Here is a 14,351-nt window from a genome sequence, read left to right as displayed (position 1 = left end):
TAACCCTAAGGGAAATACTTGAGTTTGTAAGCAAAACTATCACTAATTGAAAAAAAACAACGAGAAATAAGCAAAATCTGGGGGACAACAGCCCCCAAAACAATGGATTGCAATATGAGAATCAAGCCAAACAAACACTAGAACAAGATACAAGGGATCCTCAATTCGAGAGGAGGGTCGTCTCTCTCAAATCTCTAGACAAGGAAGTCTAGAGCCCAAGATGCCAAGAAACTTCAAAGAAATTCAAATCATGCATAAACCCTAACCCTTCTCCAAAAGCAACTAATTAAAGACAAGGACAATTACAAATTTCCTACTTAAAGACAAAGGACAATTACAAATTTCCTAAACAATCTCCTAATTCAAAAATTCCCTCCAAAGCAAATTTAATTAGCAAGTGGGTCCCTAGGAGCATCATCCCCCCCTCTCTCTTCCCTGGTTTCGCCCAGTTTGGGCTACCTGCTATACGTCCAAACCAGTCCACTAGGGACCGATTCAGCCCTCCCAAGAGGAGCCAGCCTAACACTATGATATTTATTGAAGATGATATAGAAGTTCAGAGACAAACCACTGAAGAAGCTAATCCTATCATTCCTTCTTTTGAATAGTTAAAACTTCATGTGCTAAACATTTTATGTTTAAACTCATTATAATCACATTGCTTAAAGTTTTTAGATTTACCATGCACTTAACCTTTATAAGACATGTCATGATTAAAGGATTCATGTCAACTTAACCTTTATGAGACACTATTAACAAATATTACTCTTTAAGTTTATGATTCATTTTAGTTCTTGTAGATTTTCTTTATTAGCAATACATTGTCAAAAAGTTAGAGCGAGTCTCCTTATTTTGTTTTATATTCAATCCTTTAGATAAGACAATTTAGAACTTTTAAAAAAACTTATATAATTAAACGAACCTATATGAAAGTAACTTGGATTATGTCTCCCCTCAACTATAAAAATATAATCCATGATTCCATAATGTTTATGTTGAAATTTCCAAAATCATAAGTTAATTTTACTTAAATTGTCTTTTCATTGATATGTTAATTGGCCCTGATAGTGTGCCTCTCTTTTAGAGATATTGTAATATAACCCTAAGCTTTGATATCACATATAATGCAAGATATTAAGGACCTAAAATTTATAATACGAATCTGATATACAAAGTAGATTTTGATGATGTAAACAATTTTTTGCAAGAAAATCATATAACAGTCTTAAATAACTATTTACCACTATAAATGAAAACTTTTAAAAAATAGTAAGTTCCAATTCAGAAGACAAGATTCTGGACTTTTACTAGAAATTAACAAGCAATCTAGGAATCACAAAAGACATGAAAATGACAAAATGTTACGCAAAAGAAATAATATCATCATGCAATTCATTTGATAAAATTCACTTATGCTTTCAACTAGTAATAGACAATGACTATTGGAGAATGTGTGTGTGTGTGTGAGAGAGAGAGAGAGAGAGAGAGAGAGAGAGAGAGGAAAAAAATTAGTAGTCGCTAAGAAGTAAGGCTTGCACTTACACAAGGAGATAGCCCCTTATGGAACCCTTCAAGTCTTAAACTTTAAAGATTTACTCATTCAAAAATATTTTTTTAATTGTATAATAATTTTTATATGCCTTATGCACCATTTATAATACCACAAGAATAGATATCATCTCCAAAAAGAACATACTGGAGGAGAATTCAAAAATTCAGAGAAAATGCACCTACAAAGTGTCACACTAACAGCTCTAAGATTAATCATCAATATATCGTCTCATAGAGAAAAAAACCCAAGCAAGTTACTACCTTGCGGGAGAATTCATAAGTCACAATATAAGCCACATTACAAGGCATAGAAACAACTAAACTCAACAACGGAAGGAAGGAATCATAAAAATAACTAGAGTAAATAGCCACAACGAAGAAGCCACATCATGACAAGGCGAGAGATGTCACAATGGGATCACAAGAATATAAACTACAATCACCACATCACCTTCTCTTAGAATAATCAGATCAGTTGGCATCATTCCCAATTTTTATTTAAAAGCCAAAAGTTAAGCTGTCTCCAAAGAATAATAAGCCAATTCATTACATGGTCAAATAACGTTGAAGCTATAATTATGCTTCAATTAATGATATATTATCCTATATACAAACTCTTGACTATTTATACTTTGATGTAACTCTATGTTCACTTCATGTATGTCCATACAACATCATCCCTTTGTACAATACAAGTTTCTATGTTTCCCTTCATGATGAAAACTAAACATTTACAACCCATAACAAAATCAAAATAAGGTCAATAATCATCTGATATATGCCACATTGTCAAATCATTTGTGCACATTAATTATGAAGGTTTTGGATCAAATCATTTGATGGGCTCAAGAGGAAAAAACTCACGTATCATGGTCAATAATAGTTAGCAAAAAGTCAACTAAACTGAAGTACAAAAGTAAAGACAAGCGATTACCTAGAAGCATACAAAAAGATGACCATAGCAGTTAAGGTAAGGAAGCTACTATTTTTACACATGATGACATTGTCAATAAATACATGTAAGAAGTCTATCTCATCCTTACCGGTGAATCTTCAACCCCCAACCGGTCAAAACCATAGTCAAGGACCTACATGTAATGAGCATATTTTTTCTGTAAGAACAAATGCGAAAAATTAAGGACAAAAATAGTTGTAGATAAAATTTAAGGAAATGAAGAAATAGATACGAGAACATTAAAATTAAAAAAATGAAAACCGAGGAATTATGTTTTTCATACCAAAGTGATGCACCAGCCATGATGAAGAAATGACTTAACTTTGACTAAATTAGAAGGGTTTTAAGTTTGGTATGAATATCAGGATATGGCAATGGAAACATAGTAAAACAACACATCAGAAAAGAAGAAACATAGGTGTTAACTACCACTTAAAAATAATTCAATGAACCAACTGAACTGGCTTAACCATGTCAAGTCATAATCATGGTGAAAATGGCTTTTTAATGCATGCGGACTAATAATTTAGAGTAACTGTAGCCACTATAACTCTGAGCAATTTAGAATAAAAAACAAGAAATTATGAAGGCTATGATAGATGGTATATATAAACGCCTACCCTCATGATGGAAACTAATGGCCATTCAAAAAGAGATCTAGCTTGTTACTTACATATTCCATTATTTCAAATTGATAGACAACATTGCTGTCAAAGGCAGAGCGATAAGATGAGCGTGTGCAATCAAAGTATTTCAAAAGTACAGGATCATGATCACCAACAATTGTCACTGTTTCTCCTGCGATGCATAGAATATTCATGGATCAATACATAACCCATAAGAAGATGATAAGAAATAAAGTGATGCATAACTCCAGAAGGGAATCAAGGGCATTCTGTTTAGTTGCTGCCTATTGTTAAAGGCATTGAACAAAGACAAAAAATATCACAATTATTAATTACAACAACTTGGGGAAGTAGGGGCATAAAAGAAAGGAACTTTTCTATGGACATGAATCAAGAAAAATGAAATACGTTCGTAAATATATTTAATAATGTTAAAGGATCCATGAAGGTTTTGAGTCCCAGAGGTATAGTGGTAAAATAAAGGCTACACTTTTTCAAAAAAAATTAGGGATAAGAAAGAAAGCCTAATGATGCATTTACAATGTAACAAATAAATTTCTAATAAATACTCTATACAAAAAGTAAGATAAATAACGATCTACAAAGGCTCATTCAAGTGGCATAAACCTATAAAGAACATTTAGAATCAATAGTTCACATTCATAGATAACAACACTTTCTTCATATATTCTATTAAAAAAGTAAGAATAAGTATCGCAATTCAATACTCATGCAAATAAAAACATACATGATAAATAACATGATGAAAAAAGGTAATATGACAGCACAAAATTCAAATTAATATTATAAATATATTTCAGAAAATGGTCGGAGAAAAAAAATATGAAAGAAAAGTCTGCGCATGAAAAGCTAGAAGAAAATGATAAATAGCAAATATAGGAGAACATTTTGCCCCTAAGCTGAAAGAAGATGATATAGCAACCAGCTTAAAAAATTGTGTGGAAAAAAAAAAGTAGCTAAGAATGAAATACATTGAAGCTCATTAATGCCAACACTGCTAAACACAATCTAGCTTGAGCTTTAAATTTTGTCAAACAAGATCAAAATAAATTAAAAGTGATAAGGTGATGGGGATATCAGATCATGGAAAGTATATTAGAGCCATGGCCGACGTACTACGGCCACGATCGTGCTGATCCATTTTTAAGTGTTCATATGTATTTGTTTTATTTATTTGCTTTATGTATGTGTTTTATCAGCATTTCTCATTTTACCCTTAAGGGTTTTGTCATATGTAAGACCTAGGGCAATGTCGTCTTTTAGTTCCCTTTCATTGTATGAGGCTATATATAGGTCCCTTATTCTTTTGAAGTTAATAAATGAATTATAATCAAATTCCTGCAAATTGAGTTCTTGTGAGAGCTTGAGAGTCTTTGGAGAGAAAATCCTAGGAGATGAAAGCAGATCACCCACCAACCTTGGAAGCGTCCGGGTTCGTGGTTCTTTCTTTCCTATCTTCACACCTACTCCACCTCACCACCGCCGGCGCTAACCCCTCTTTCCCCTCTCACGGTCAAGCCCCCACCACCCCTCCTTACCACTCGGCCAAATTCCCCAACCCGCCCCTTAAGCCGTCGGCCCTAGCCCACGGCCAAAACCCCCCACCTCACCTTCCTCTTTGCCTCCAAAATTTCAAAACCCCTCATTATTATTTTCCTTTCTTACATAATCTCTTTTGGAAAAGTTTTTAATTTCAATTATTCAATCAAAATTTGAATTCTGAAATATTTCCTAAAATAGAATCCTATTTAGGAAAGTTTCTAAATCAAATCCAAATTAGATTTAAATTGGATTGAAATTAGATCATCTTCCTTAATTTGAGATTCCTATTTAAGTAAGTACTAAATTCCTTTCCTAAATCTCCCCAATTCCCTTCCCTATGCCACCGGCCTCCCATCCTTGTCCCCACCCCTTAAATGCTTTCCAAAGTTAAGCCTCTTACTTAGGAAAGATTTCAAACCCTCTCCCTCTCTCTTACCCGCCCCCTCCCTCTCTCCAATCCCATTAAATCCTTTCCAAATTAAAATCCCACTTTAGGAAACTCCTAGCCGCCTCTCTCCCTCTCTCCCTCTCTAACTATTCTCAATTAAATTAATTCTCATTGGACCCAATCAACTCTAATTGGCCGGCCACCCTCTCACCCCTTCCTCAACTTGGATTCCTTAGAGAAACTTCTTTCTCTCAAGGGGAATCCACATGGATAGAAAAGGACGTCTTCCACAACAGTTCAACACTACGTATTCTATGCATGGTCGATCCTGAACTTGACTCCGGCTTCGTCTCCAACGAACAAGGCTTCGTTGACATTCTCGGATCACCTTTCTTAAACGTTAATCCGGAGGTAGATAATTCCATCAAGGAATATTTCGAGCGAATCATATTCACCCTTTCGGAAGCCATTGAAGAACAACTTTCCACCGTCCAGTGGCAAATCACCACCACGCCAAGATAAGGGTGAACTCTTTCCCCCTCGTCAATTTCCTTTCTAAACTTCTTCGATTGTAGGTTGTGAATCAAGCATAAGGAATTGTGCAAAGCTATCTGCCAAAGCTTAATAAATGTAGGAAATGATGATTGATTTCTATGCATCTAATTTCGTTGTTAATCTAGGGATGTTATTGAAAATCCTCTACCCCTCTCTTATTTTTTATTTTCATTAAGAGGCTAACGTTTTAATTCTTATTGCTCTTGCTTGAAAGCGTGCAAATTCTTATATCAATCATTTAAAGCAATGTTTAAAATTGCGTATTCGGGTATTAAGGCGTTTTTTATTCGTGAGGCGAGGCGTAAGCCTCAAGGCGTTTTGAGGCGTAAGCCTCAAAATCAAAAGATTGCGTAAACATAAAATGATAAATTTTTTTATATACTAATGAATGAATAATATAAAACATAAAAAAACATAAGATATGAAGTAAAATCAAAATATCTCAATAATAAGACAATATGAAATATAGTTAAACTCAAAATTCTATCTTTCCCAAATCTCAATATTCTTTTCATTAACATATAATTCAAATTTCCAAAAATAAATAGCAATGACATATGACATAAGAACTCATAAGTCATCAGCACTGTCATCATTAAGGGGTTCTTCATTTGAATCATCATTATGATGAACTGCTCTCTCCCCTTCTTCCTCTCCTATAGAGTCCAATATTGGGCATTTACTTCAAGAATTATGTCAGTTTTAATATATATAGCGTGAGGCGTAAGCCTCTTGCCAGTGAGGCGAGGCGGGGCTCAAGGTGGGCCTCAACCAAGTTGAGGTGCAAGCCTCATTAAAAAAACTCTAGGCGTAAGCATCGAGGCGTTTTTTACTGGAATTGCGCAAAGGAGGGCCTCAAGGCGAGCCTCATGTGCGCAATTTTAAACCATGATTTAAAGCATATATAGTCCTACATCATAAAGTGCAAATGCATTGCCAAAGTAGCCCAAGTCACTCATCTTCTAAAAATTTACGGACTTAACAACTATAAGTGCCAAGCTGCTCAAATGGCACCTTGTGTTGCCAAAGCTCCGAAAGTGCTAAGGTCACATTGCATCAAGCAATGTGCATGAGAAATAGGGTTGGTAGTTTTGTGTGAAGCTAGAAACTTGTTGGAGCTTTGAGTCAATTCAAAATTGATTCAATAACTTTTGAGTCAAGTTACAAGTTTGCTTTTTAACTCAAGATTTTTTCAAATTGATTTTGAATGCAACATGACTTGCTCAAAATGTGACTTGAGCCAATTAAAAATAAATATATTATACTATATTATTATAAAAAAAATTGCATGAAATGGTTGGCTCAATAGTTGGCCATTATTGCTTTTTCATCTGATTCATGTTTAGTCCCTCTTTCGCTTATTTTTTAATATTTTTCAACTGCCTTTTAGTGGTTTTTACATTAAATAGTTTATATATCGCCTATTTAACTATATAGCTAACTGAAATCAGCTCAAAGTCAACTCCCTTCAAGTTGTGTCAACTCAATTAGAATAATAAATTGAGTTCTAGTTGAGCTAAAGTCAAACATTTCAAGTTCGAGTCGAGAAAAAGATCATTGCTACCCCTAATGAGAAACATCAATTACATGAGAATATTTTGCCAAGACTATCTTATAAAATCAGTAGTCCACTACTCATGAGTTTGGATAGAAGATAGCTAAATACCTTAAAACTAAGGCAGTGTAACTTCAAACTATCCATGTTTACTTAAAATGCAAGAAGTCATCATGCCCATCAACAAGCAATGCTTAATTATAAAGTAAAATGAGTCTTTCTTCGGAAATCAGACTTTTTATAAGGAATGAGAAAGTCCATCTTAAGAGATATCAACAAAGCCATCTTCTTCTAATGAAGAATTCAGTGTAAATCAAAAGTTTAATAAAATTATGAATGACTGCCAACTCTACTAAAAAGATATTATTTACCCTCATTTAACAGAGAATGCCATGAGTCCGTTTTCATCAAATACCCTACAGTATTCCATCATACTGATCATCAACTAGTAGATAATCATGAGATAATAGTAGTCTATCAATGGCGATTAACCCTATTTTAAGGATTGAGGAAGACCGTCTTAAGAGAAGTATCAATCTCTGATGAAGAATTCAGTGGAAAGCAAATGAAGTTTCATCAAATCATAAACAACCGCTAATCCTGCCAGAGAAAATTTACACTCATGGAATGGCATAACATACCTGTTGCCTTGTGGCGTGGCCGATAGACGAGATTGCGGAAGGTGATGCGGGGATCTGATTCTCCCGCCCATCTGAGAGTTAATAGAAAGGCTTTTAAGCGAAAGAATATCCCATGGAAGGGATCAATGTTTTAACAGATTAAGGACAAGGGTTAGGTTTCTGGGCGTGGGCGTTACCCAATCCGGAAGTTGAAGCCGCCATTGTCGATAATGATGGGGATCGCCGGGGAAAAGCGGCGGTAATCCGTTTGCCGCTCCGGCCGCGTAGCTAATGAAGGCATGAGTACTCTCCAGCTGCTGTCGTATGGAAAATTTCACAGCTTTTCTCAAAGAGATGGAGGACTCCACGACAGGCCGGCTCAGACGTCTGAGACTTGACTTGAGGTTGCTGGTGCTATATGCTACATTAGCTCGCTTAATCGCAACGTTGGGCTGTTCGGCAGAAGGTTTTGAGCAGGTTTTAAATAAAAATTAATTTACTTTTTGTGAAATAATAAAACTATAAAAGTACTAAATTTTAAATATTTCACATATAATCTTCATTATTTATGCCATATCACTTAAAATTTCAAAACAAAATAAAAAATAATGCCACATAATACCATCATGTCATTATTATCTCTGTGGCCACTTTAGTCTCCCTTTATGTGTTAGTCTCCCCTCATGTGTCAGCCTTTACAAGATGTCATTGGCACCTGGCCTAATGTTCCATCTCTTGATCTCTCAATTTCCCTCCCCTATGGAAATTATTGTAATCATATATAACAAAGAAGTGAGGAAATCATATGGAGCTTTAAGAAACAAGAATGACGGACCATCGCGATAAGATGTGAGATCTAGTTCTGATATGTTTTCTGAATAACAATTAGTATCATAGAGTCAGAAAAGAAAAGCTGAGATAATATCAATGTTGAAATTTGAAATTGGCAAATTCACTGGGGAAAATGACTTCATCCTATGAATTATCAAGATGTAGGCACTTCTAGTTCATCAAAGACTTTTTGAATCCATTATGAGGGACGGTTTCGCATTAATGGTAGATAGAGCAAATGCCCAAGAGTTGCAATTGAAGGTTTGCAGTGCCATTCTTCTTTCACTCGGTGATGAGGTGCTAAGGGAGGTTGCTATTGAGGTATGACAAAAGTTGGAATCATTTTTCTTGAAGTGATCGTTAACCCATTGGGTTTTTTTAAAGAACGAAACTCTATACACATACATGATAAAGATGCATTATGAAAATATTTCTTGCACCGCTAATATGACTATGAATTGAGTTATTTTATTAATTTTGAAAATGCATGCTTATCAAACAACGGCTTAATTTTTTGTTGCTCATTTGTCAGCACAACCTCTATATCATCTTCTTTTACTTTGACTTGCATACTTGATAGACCAATTATATCTTGAAATAAAACTTTCATATCATCAACTATTATAAAGTAAGCTTGAGAAATTAGAATTGCTTTTGTAATGTGAGTTTCATTTGTATGCCATATATATATATGATTATGCTTAGACTCATGAACCAAATATTATATATCATCTTAATGTCATTTCCATTCAACATACCCCATGATATTCCTTCTGAGATTAAAGAGTTGTTTTATTGAATGAACACAGAGTAAAAAAATTTAATCTAAAATAAATATAGTATATATGAAATATTTTAGAGTTGTTTTATTGAATGAAAAATAAATACAAGACATTACTTGTTTGTGTTTGATTTGAAGTAAAATGAATTCAGTGTAAAGCTTAATAATAATGGATGCGGCATAATAGTAGGCTACGACAGGTGGGGGCAAAGGACGATGATACGACTAGATGATGGCGGCATGGGGAACATTAATGGTCAATAGATGTGATAGGCAATGGTGGTGGATGATGATGACAACGATAACAATGACAAATGGAAGCAAACAATGGTAGTTAAGGAGACAACTTGTGGTGTATTCGAAAATGAACCAAATCAACCAATTTAGAATCCATTAAAAAAATACTTCAAACCAAAAAACCGTTTAATTAAATCAAAAATCTCCAAAATTATAATTAACTTCATTAAGAGTTCAAAATATCAATTAATGCATGACCAATCACGATAGAAAATTTGGCCTCTAGAATATTCACCATGATATGCAAAAATTAGGAAGCTTTCAATCCCTCTAAAATATTTGGGACTCCATTCAGATTGAGATATCAAATTTTTGCCTATTAACATGAGCCTCAGCTTAATTGAGAACAAAGGGCCTGAAAGGACAGGACAAACATAAAAGTTGAGCGAGATGTGTAAACATAACTAACGATTAAACTACTTATTCAACATGACTTAATCAATGGGTCAAAATGAAAGCTCTATGCTTTTAATATATGACCAAAATAAAAAAGCTTCAAAACCCACAAGCTAAGACAGAACATTAATTACTTCCTCCTATATGAAATCAAAAGCTTTAAAAATTTAATGATTTTCATTATGGCCATCATTAGCATTACCATGCATATCTCCAACTCAGCCCTCTTACATTGATACTAGTTATTTCAATGATTAATTTTTGAATTAATATCTCCTTTATTATCCTCTATATCTACAATTATGTCATGTTCTTGGTTATGCCCATCTCCACCATCCTCTGAAATCTTTAAGGATTATAAAGTTCAAATATTTTGGTATATCTTCCAGTCCATGTCAAAAAATAAACAAAAAAAAAAAAACAAATAAGATGCACTTATTTTAAGAGTTTTTTTAATTTATATTTTTTGCTGAAAAATTCATCATCAAATTTGTTTTCAAATGCAAGATTTTCACAGTTGTCATCACTGTTATAAGAATAGAGCTTTCACGCAACTATTGATTTTTCCTTCTAATTTATGTATTATTGTGTTGATATTATGTTAATAACAATGCTAACAATTTAATTTGACTGCCATGTTGTTTCTACTTTTCCTTGTAATATAGCTGGCTTCACAGGATTATAGATGAAAAAAACATGCCAGCAATCAAAAGCAAAAGAATGGAACTACTAAAAATAAATTAAGTAAAATTCAAACAATCATCATCAAATTTGTTTTCAAACGCCATGTTGTTTATACTACGAATGATAGGTCATATATCCTTGGTGGATTCTCTCAACCTTTTTCACATAAGTGAACATCATTGAGTATGGCTCTGACATATAACCTCAGATAGGTCATACATCTATATAAAGATTCTATGAAAGCAAGTAGATGATAAAATAATCACTCATATGAATATCTTAGCAAGCTAAAAAACCTAGGGGTGTCAATATTTGACAGGACACAAAAACTCGACCCGAATCCGACCTGAAAAATTTGGGTTGGACCCAACCCGATTTCAAAATGAATCAGGTTCAAGTTCCCAGATTCGACCCGTTTGAAAAAGGGTCGGATTCGGGTTAACCCAACAGATTGCCTGATCAACCTAAAAACCTGTTTAAATTGAACTACTCATAGCTGCCCCCTCCTGCCTGCCAGCTGCCACTCGTGTGCGCTACCTGAGCTACCCTCACCTGCATAAGCTAATCACATGGTTCGCGAAAACATGTGCGCGCCCCGTTGTTTTCCGCTCGCGTGCCCCGAGGTTGCCCACTAGCGCACCCCGCTATTGCCCATGCACGCCTCACTGGTGCCCGAGCTACCCCTAGCCCACCGCCTACCTGCTTGCACGCATTCTCGCGAACCATGCAGTTTGCACCCATGTTAGCTCGTGGGCCCCACCGCTCACACGAGTCCGCATCCGCGCAGCCCACACGCATTCGTGCCCACGCATGTCGCCAGTAGTCCCGCCGCCGCTAAATGCCAAATCATGTCGGGTTGGGTCAACCTGCCAACTCGATGGGTTGGGTCTGGGTCCGAGTGTCCGACCCATTTACATACCAGGGTCAGTTTAGGATCGACTTGTTTGACCTGAACCTGACCCGTGACCCAAAATTGACACCCCTAAAAAACCTCAAAAAAGCATATTATAAAATATATCAAAGCATGTCTCAAAGATACAATAACAATTTAACTTTCTCTAAGGGACAAGTTCTCAACTTTATATATAATATCAATGGAGTTACATAAATATATATTCATGTGTCCATTTTTTCTTACTAGAAGTTGAAATTAAAAAGTAAATTGAAATCAATCATACAAGTTACTATCATCAAGCAACAAACAACTTCAAAATAGCCAAATATTTTTGGTGGATTTTTGTGACTTTTTTTCTACCGCACCTCAATGCATTTCTTATAATTTCTTTAAGCAAAGATTACAATTTGATCTTCATCAAGACTCAACTCAGTTAACACTATACATAATTCACCAGACTACTAACATAACACACTACTTTGGCTAGCTCCTTGAATCAGGGATATATAATGTCAGCACACTTCTGTATGGATGCATATTGCCTTAGCAAAATGCTACTGGACTATCTCCATCATCAGCCCTTCACTTGATGTCCGCTATCAATCCTTCACTTTATATATGTCATCATCGGCTTCTTGCTCAACTAATGACAGTAGCACACCCTCTAACTCTCTCCTTTAGCTCTACACTCGATTGTTAACTGCAAATGGGCTTCAACTCGATCTTCTATCACCAATAGACTTGTGCTCGAACAATATTGAAATTATCCTTGTCTGCTAATAACTTATGGTTCTCCTTTCGAGTAATATTATCATCAGATCTTCTCAAATCACCATCGCATATAAGCAGCAATTGATCTTCTTCTATCAAGGATTATCTATTAAGAAGATAGTCTCTCATCGTGTCTTCTTCTATATAAGAGAGGGGCACTGAACTTAATAGGGGAATGTCGCCTATCTCTGATAATGAAATATGACTCCAATATAAGAAGAAGAATGCAAGAGAAGAATAAGGAGGAAAACATCTCCTTCTATACAAGAGAGGGGCGCTGAAGCTTGATAGGAGAATGTCACTTATCTCCGATAGTGAAATGTCTCTAATGTAAGAAGCATACTAGAGGAGAAGAAAATAAATGACTATAAAAATGCTAACTTCTATACAAGAAGAGAGGTCCTGAATTTGAGTGGGGGATACCACCTACCAAAATAGGAGAATGCCTCAACTATAAGAAAGTTAAAACGAGGGAGGAGAAAGAAAAGGAATCGCTGTAAAAATTTTAACTTTTACACAAGGAGAGAGGCCCTGAATTTGAGTAGGGGATGAACTTCTGCACAGAGAGAGGGGCACTGATTTTGCGTAGGAAAAATCACCTACAAAAAATAGTGGAAAGCCTCAACTGTAAGAGAGTTAGAGGGAGAAGGGAGAAGAAAAAAAGGAGCAATTTTCTCCTCGCCTCAGGGGGATTTTATAGGTGAAAGGGGAGCGAGGAATATTCCTTAGGAATAAGAATATTTTGAAAGATGCCAAGAATATTTTTAGAATAAGAATATTCAAAGGAATATTCTTTAAAAATAAATAAATAAATAAAATTTCATTCTCTCTCTCAAAAAAAGAAAGAAATGTTGCGGGCCCCACACAAAAAAATATAAGAGAGGCGGCGACACTATAGTCGCTGCAATCTCATATAAAAAAAAGTGGGGCCCATGTTTATATAAAAAAATCCAAATAGTTGTCGACTGCATCGGCCCAAACGGTGCGCCCAGGAGGGGCGTGCCCTATCGCTCGCGTGCTATTGCGGACTGCCACTGGCGGCGGCTGGCTGGCCAATCGGACGGTTTGGCTGCTGATGCCTGTTCCAGCCTAATTTTCGGCTCGGACTATCCAAATTGGATGTTTATGTTGTTCCTGACACATTTTTCGATGTTTCATACTCAATTTTGATACTTTCAGAACTTAACAATGTCTCTATGATCGAGTTTGAGTAAGTTTATAATTTTTGGAATGCAAAATTTTGCGGTTTGACCAATGTAAAATATTGTGAAAAGTATTTTTGGACTCCTAGCTAGAACTTTGACGTTCAAAAATAGGGGGGCAACGGATATATCATCCAAAAATTATCTTAATCGGGCTTGACTCTTGAAGCAAAAAGTAAATTGAAAACTTTCAAAAATTAAATTCGGAATCATCTGAGCTCCAATTTTGGCAAACTTATATTTGAACTGAACATCTAGGAAATATGAACCCAACGACACCAAATTTGACTCAATCCGAGCCCAAATGAACATAAATCAAAGGCCCGAAGCACATTAAGAAGATTTAATCCATAATTTGATTTACCAAACAATTTCCAAATGTAACATGCTTATAGTCCTATCGAGTGACTCGATGAGAAGAATCCAACGAGCCCAAGATCGTCGAATTCTGATATCATTAAGACATTCAAATCTTCAATAAGCGCACCATGATCAAGGGATTCAACATTAGACGTCCATTCAAACCACTCCTAACTTGCCTCTGATCTTCCTCCTATTTACTAGCTGTGCTACTCTTATAAAATTATAAATAGACCCCTCATTTCACATAGATCGAGAGGGAGCCCAAAATGGGTGGAAGAAGGAGCTAGGCCCAAACAAGAAGGAAAGAGAAAGAAACAA

At 35.4% G+C, this 14,351-nt stretch overlaps 1 protein-coding gene across 2 annotated transcripts in view; it reads right to left on the bottom strand.

Moving 5' to 3' along the window:
- The window catches only part of LOC110108896 (actin-related protein 5), a 53,903-nt gene extending 45,667 nt beyond the window's left edge, over positions 1 to 8,236 (bottom strand). For both annotated transcript variants that reach the window (XM_020839748.2, XM_020839747.2), the window contains exons 1-4: positions 8,011 to 8,236; positions 7,835 to 7,905; positions 3,180 to 3,304; positions 2,595 to 2,639 (exon numbers count right to left, since the gene is read on the bottom strand). In XM_020839748.2, the coding sequence (XP_020695407.1) occupies positions 2,595 to 2,639; positions 3,180 to 3,304; positions 7,835 to 7,905; positions 8,011 to 8,114 (345 nt within the window). In that variant the 5' untranslated portion in view covers positions 8,115 to 8,236. The remainder of the gene's footprint in view (positions 1 to 2,594; positions 2,640 to 3,179; positions 3,305 to 7,834; positions 7,906 to 8,010) is intronic.
- Positions 8,237 to 14,351: the final 6,115 nt, after the last annotated feature.

Source organism: Dendrobium catenatum, unplaced genomic scaffold, assembly GCF_001605985.2.
Source record: "Dendrobium catenatum unplaced genomic scaffold, ASM160598v2 fragScaff_scaffold_1297, whole genome shotgun sequence".
Lineage (NCBI taxonomy): Eukaryota > Viridiplantae > Streptophyta > Magnoliopsida > Asparagales > Orchidaceae > Dendrobium > Dendrobium catenatum.
The sequence above is the reverse complement of the archived record's forward strand: the minus strand, read 5'-3'. Positions and strand labels throughout refer to the sequence as shown.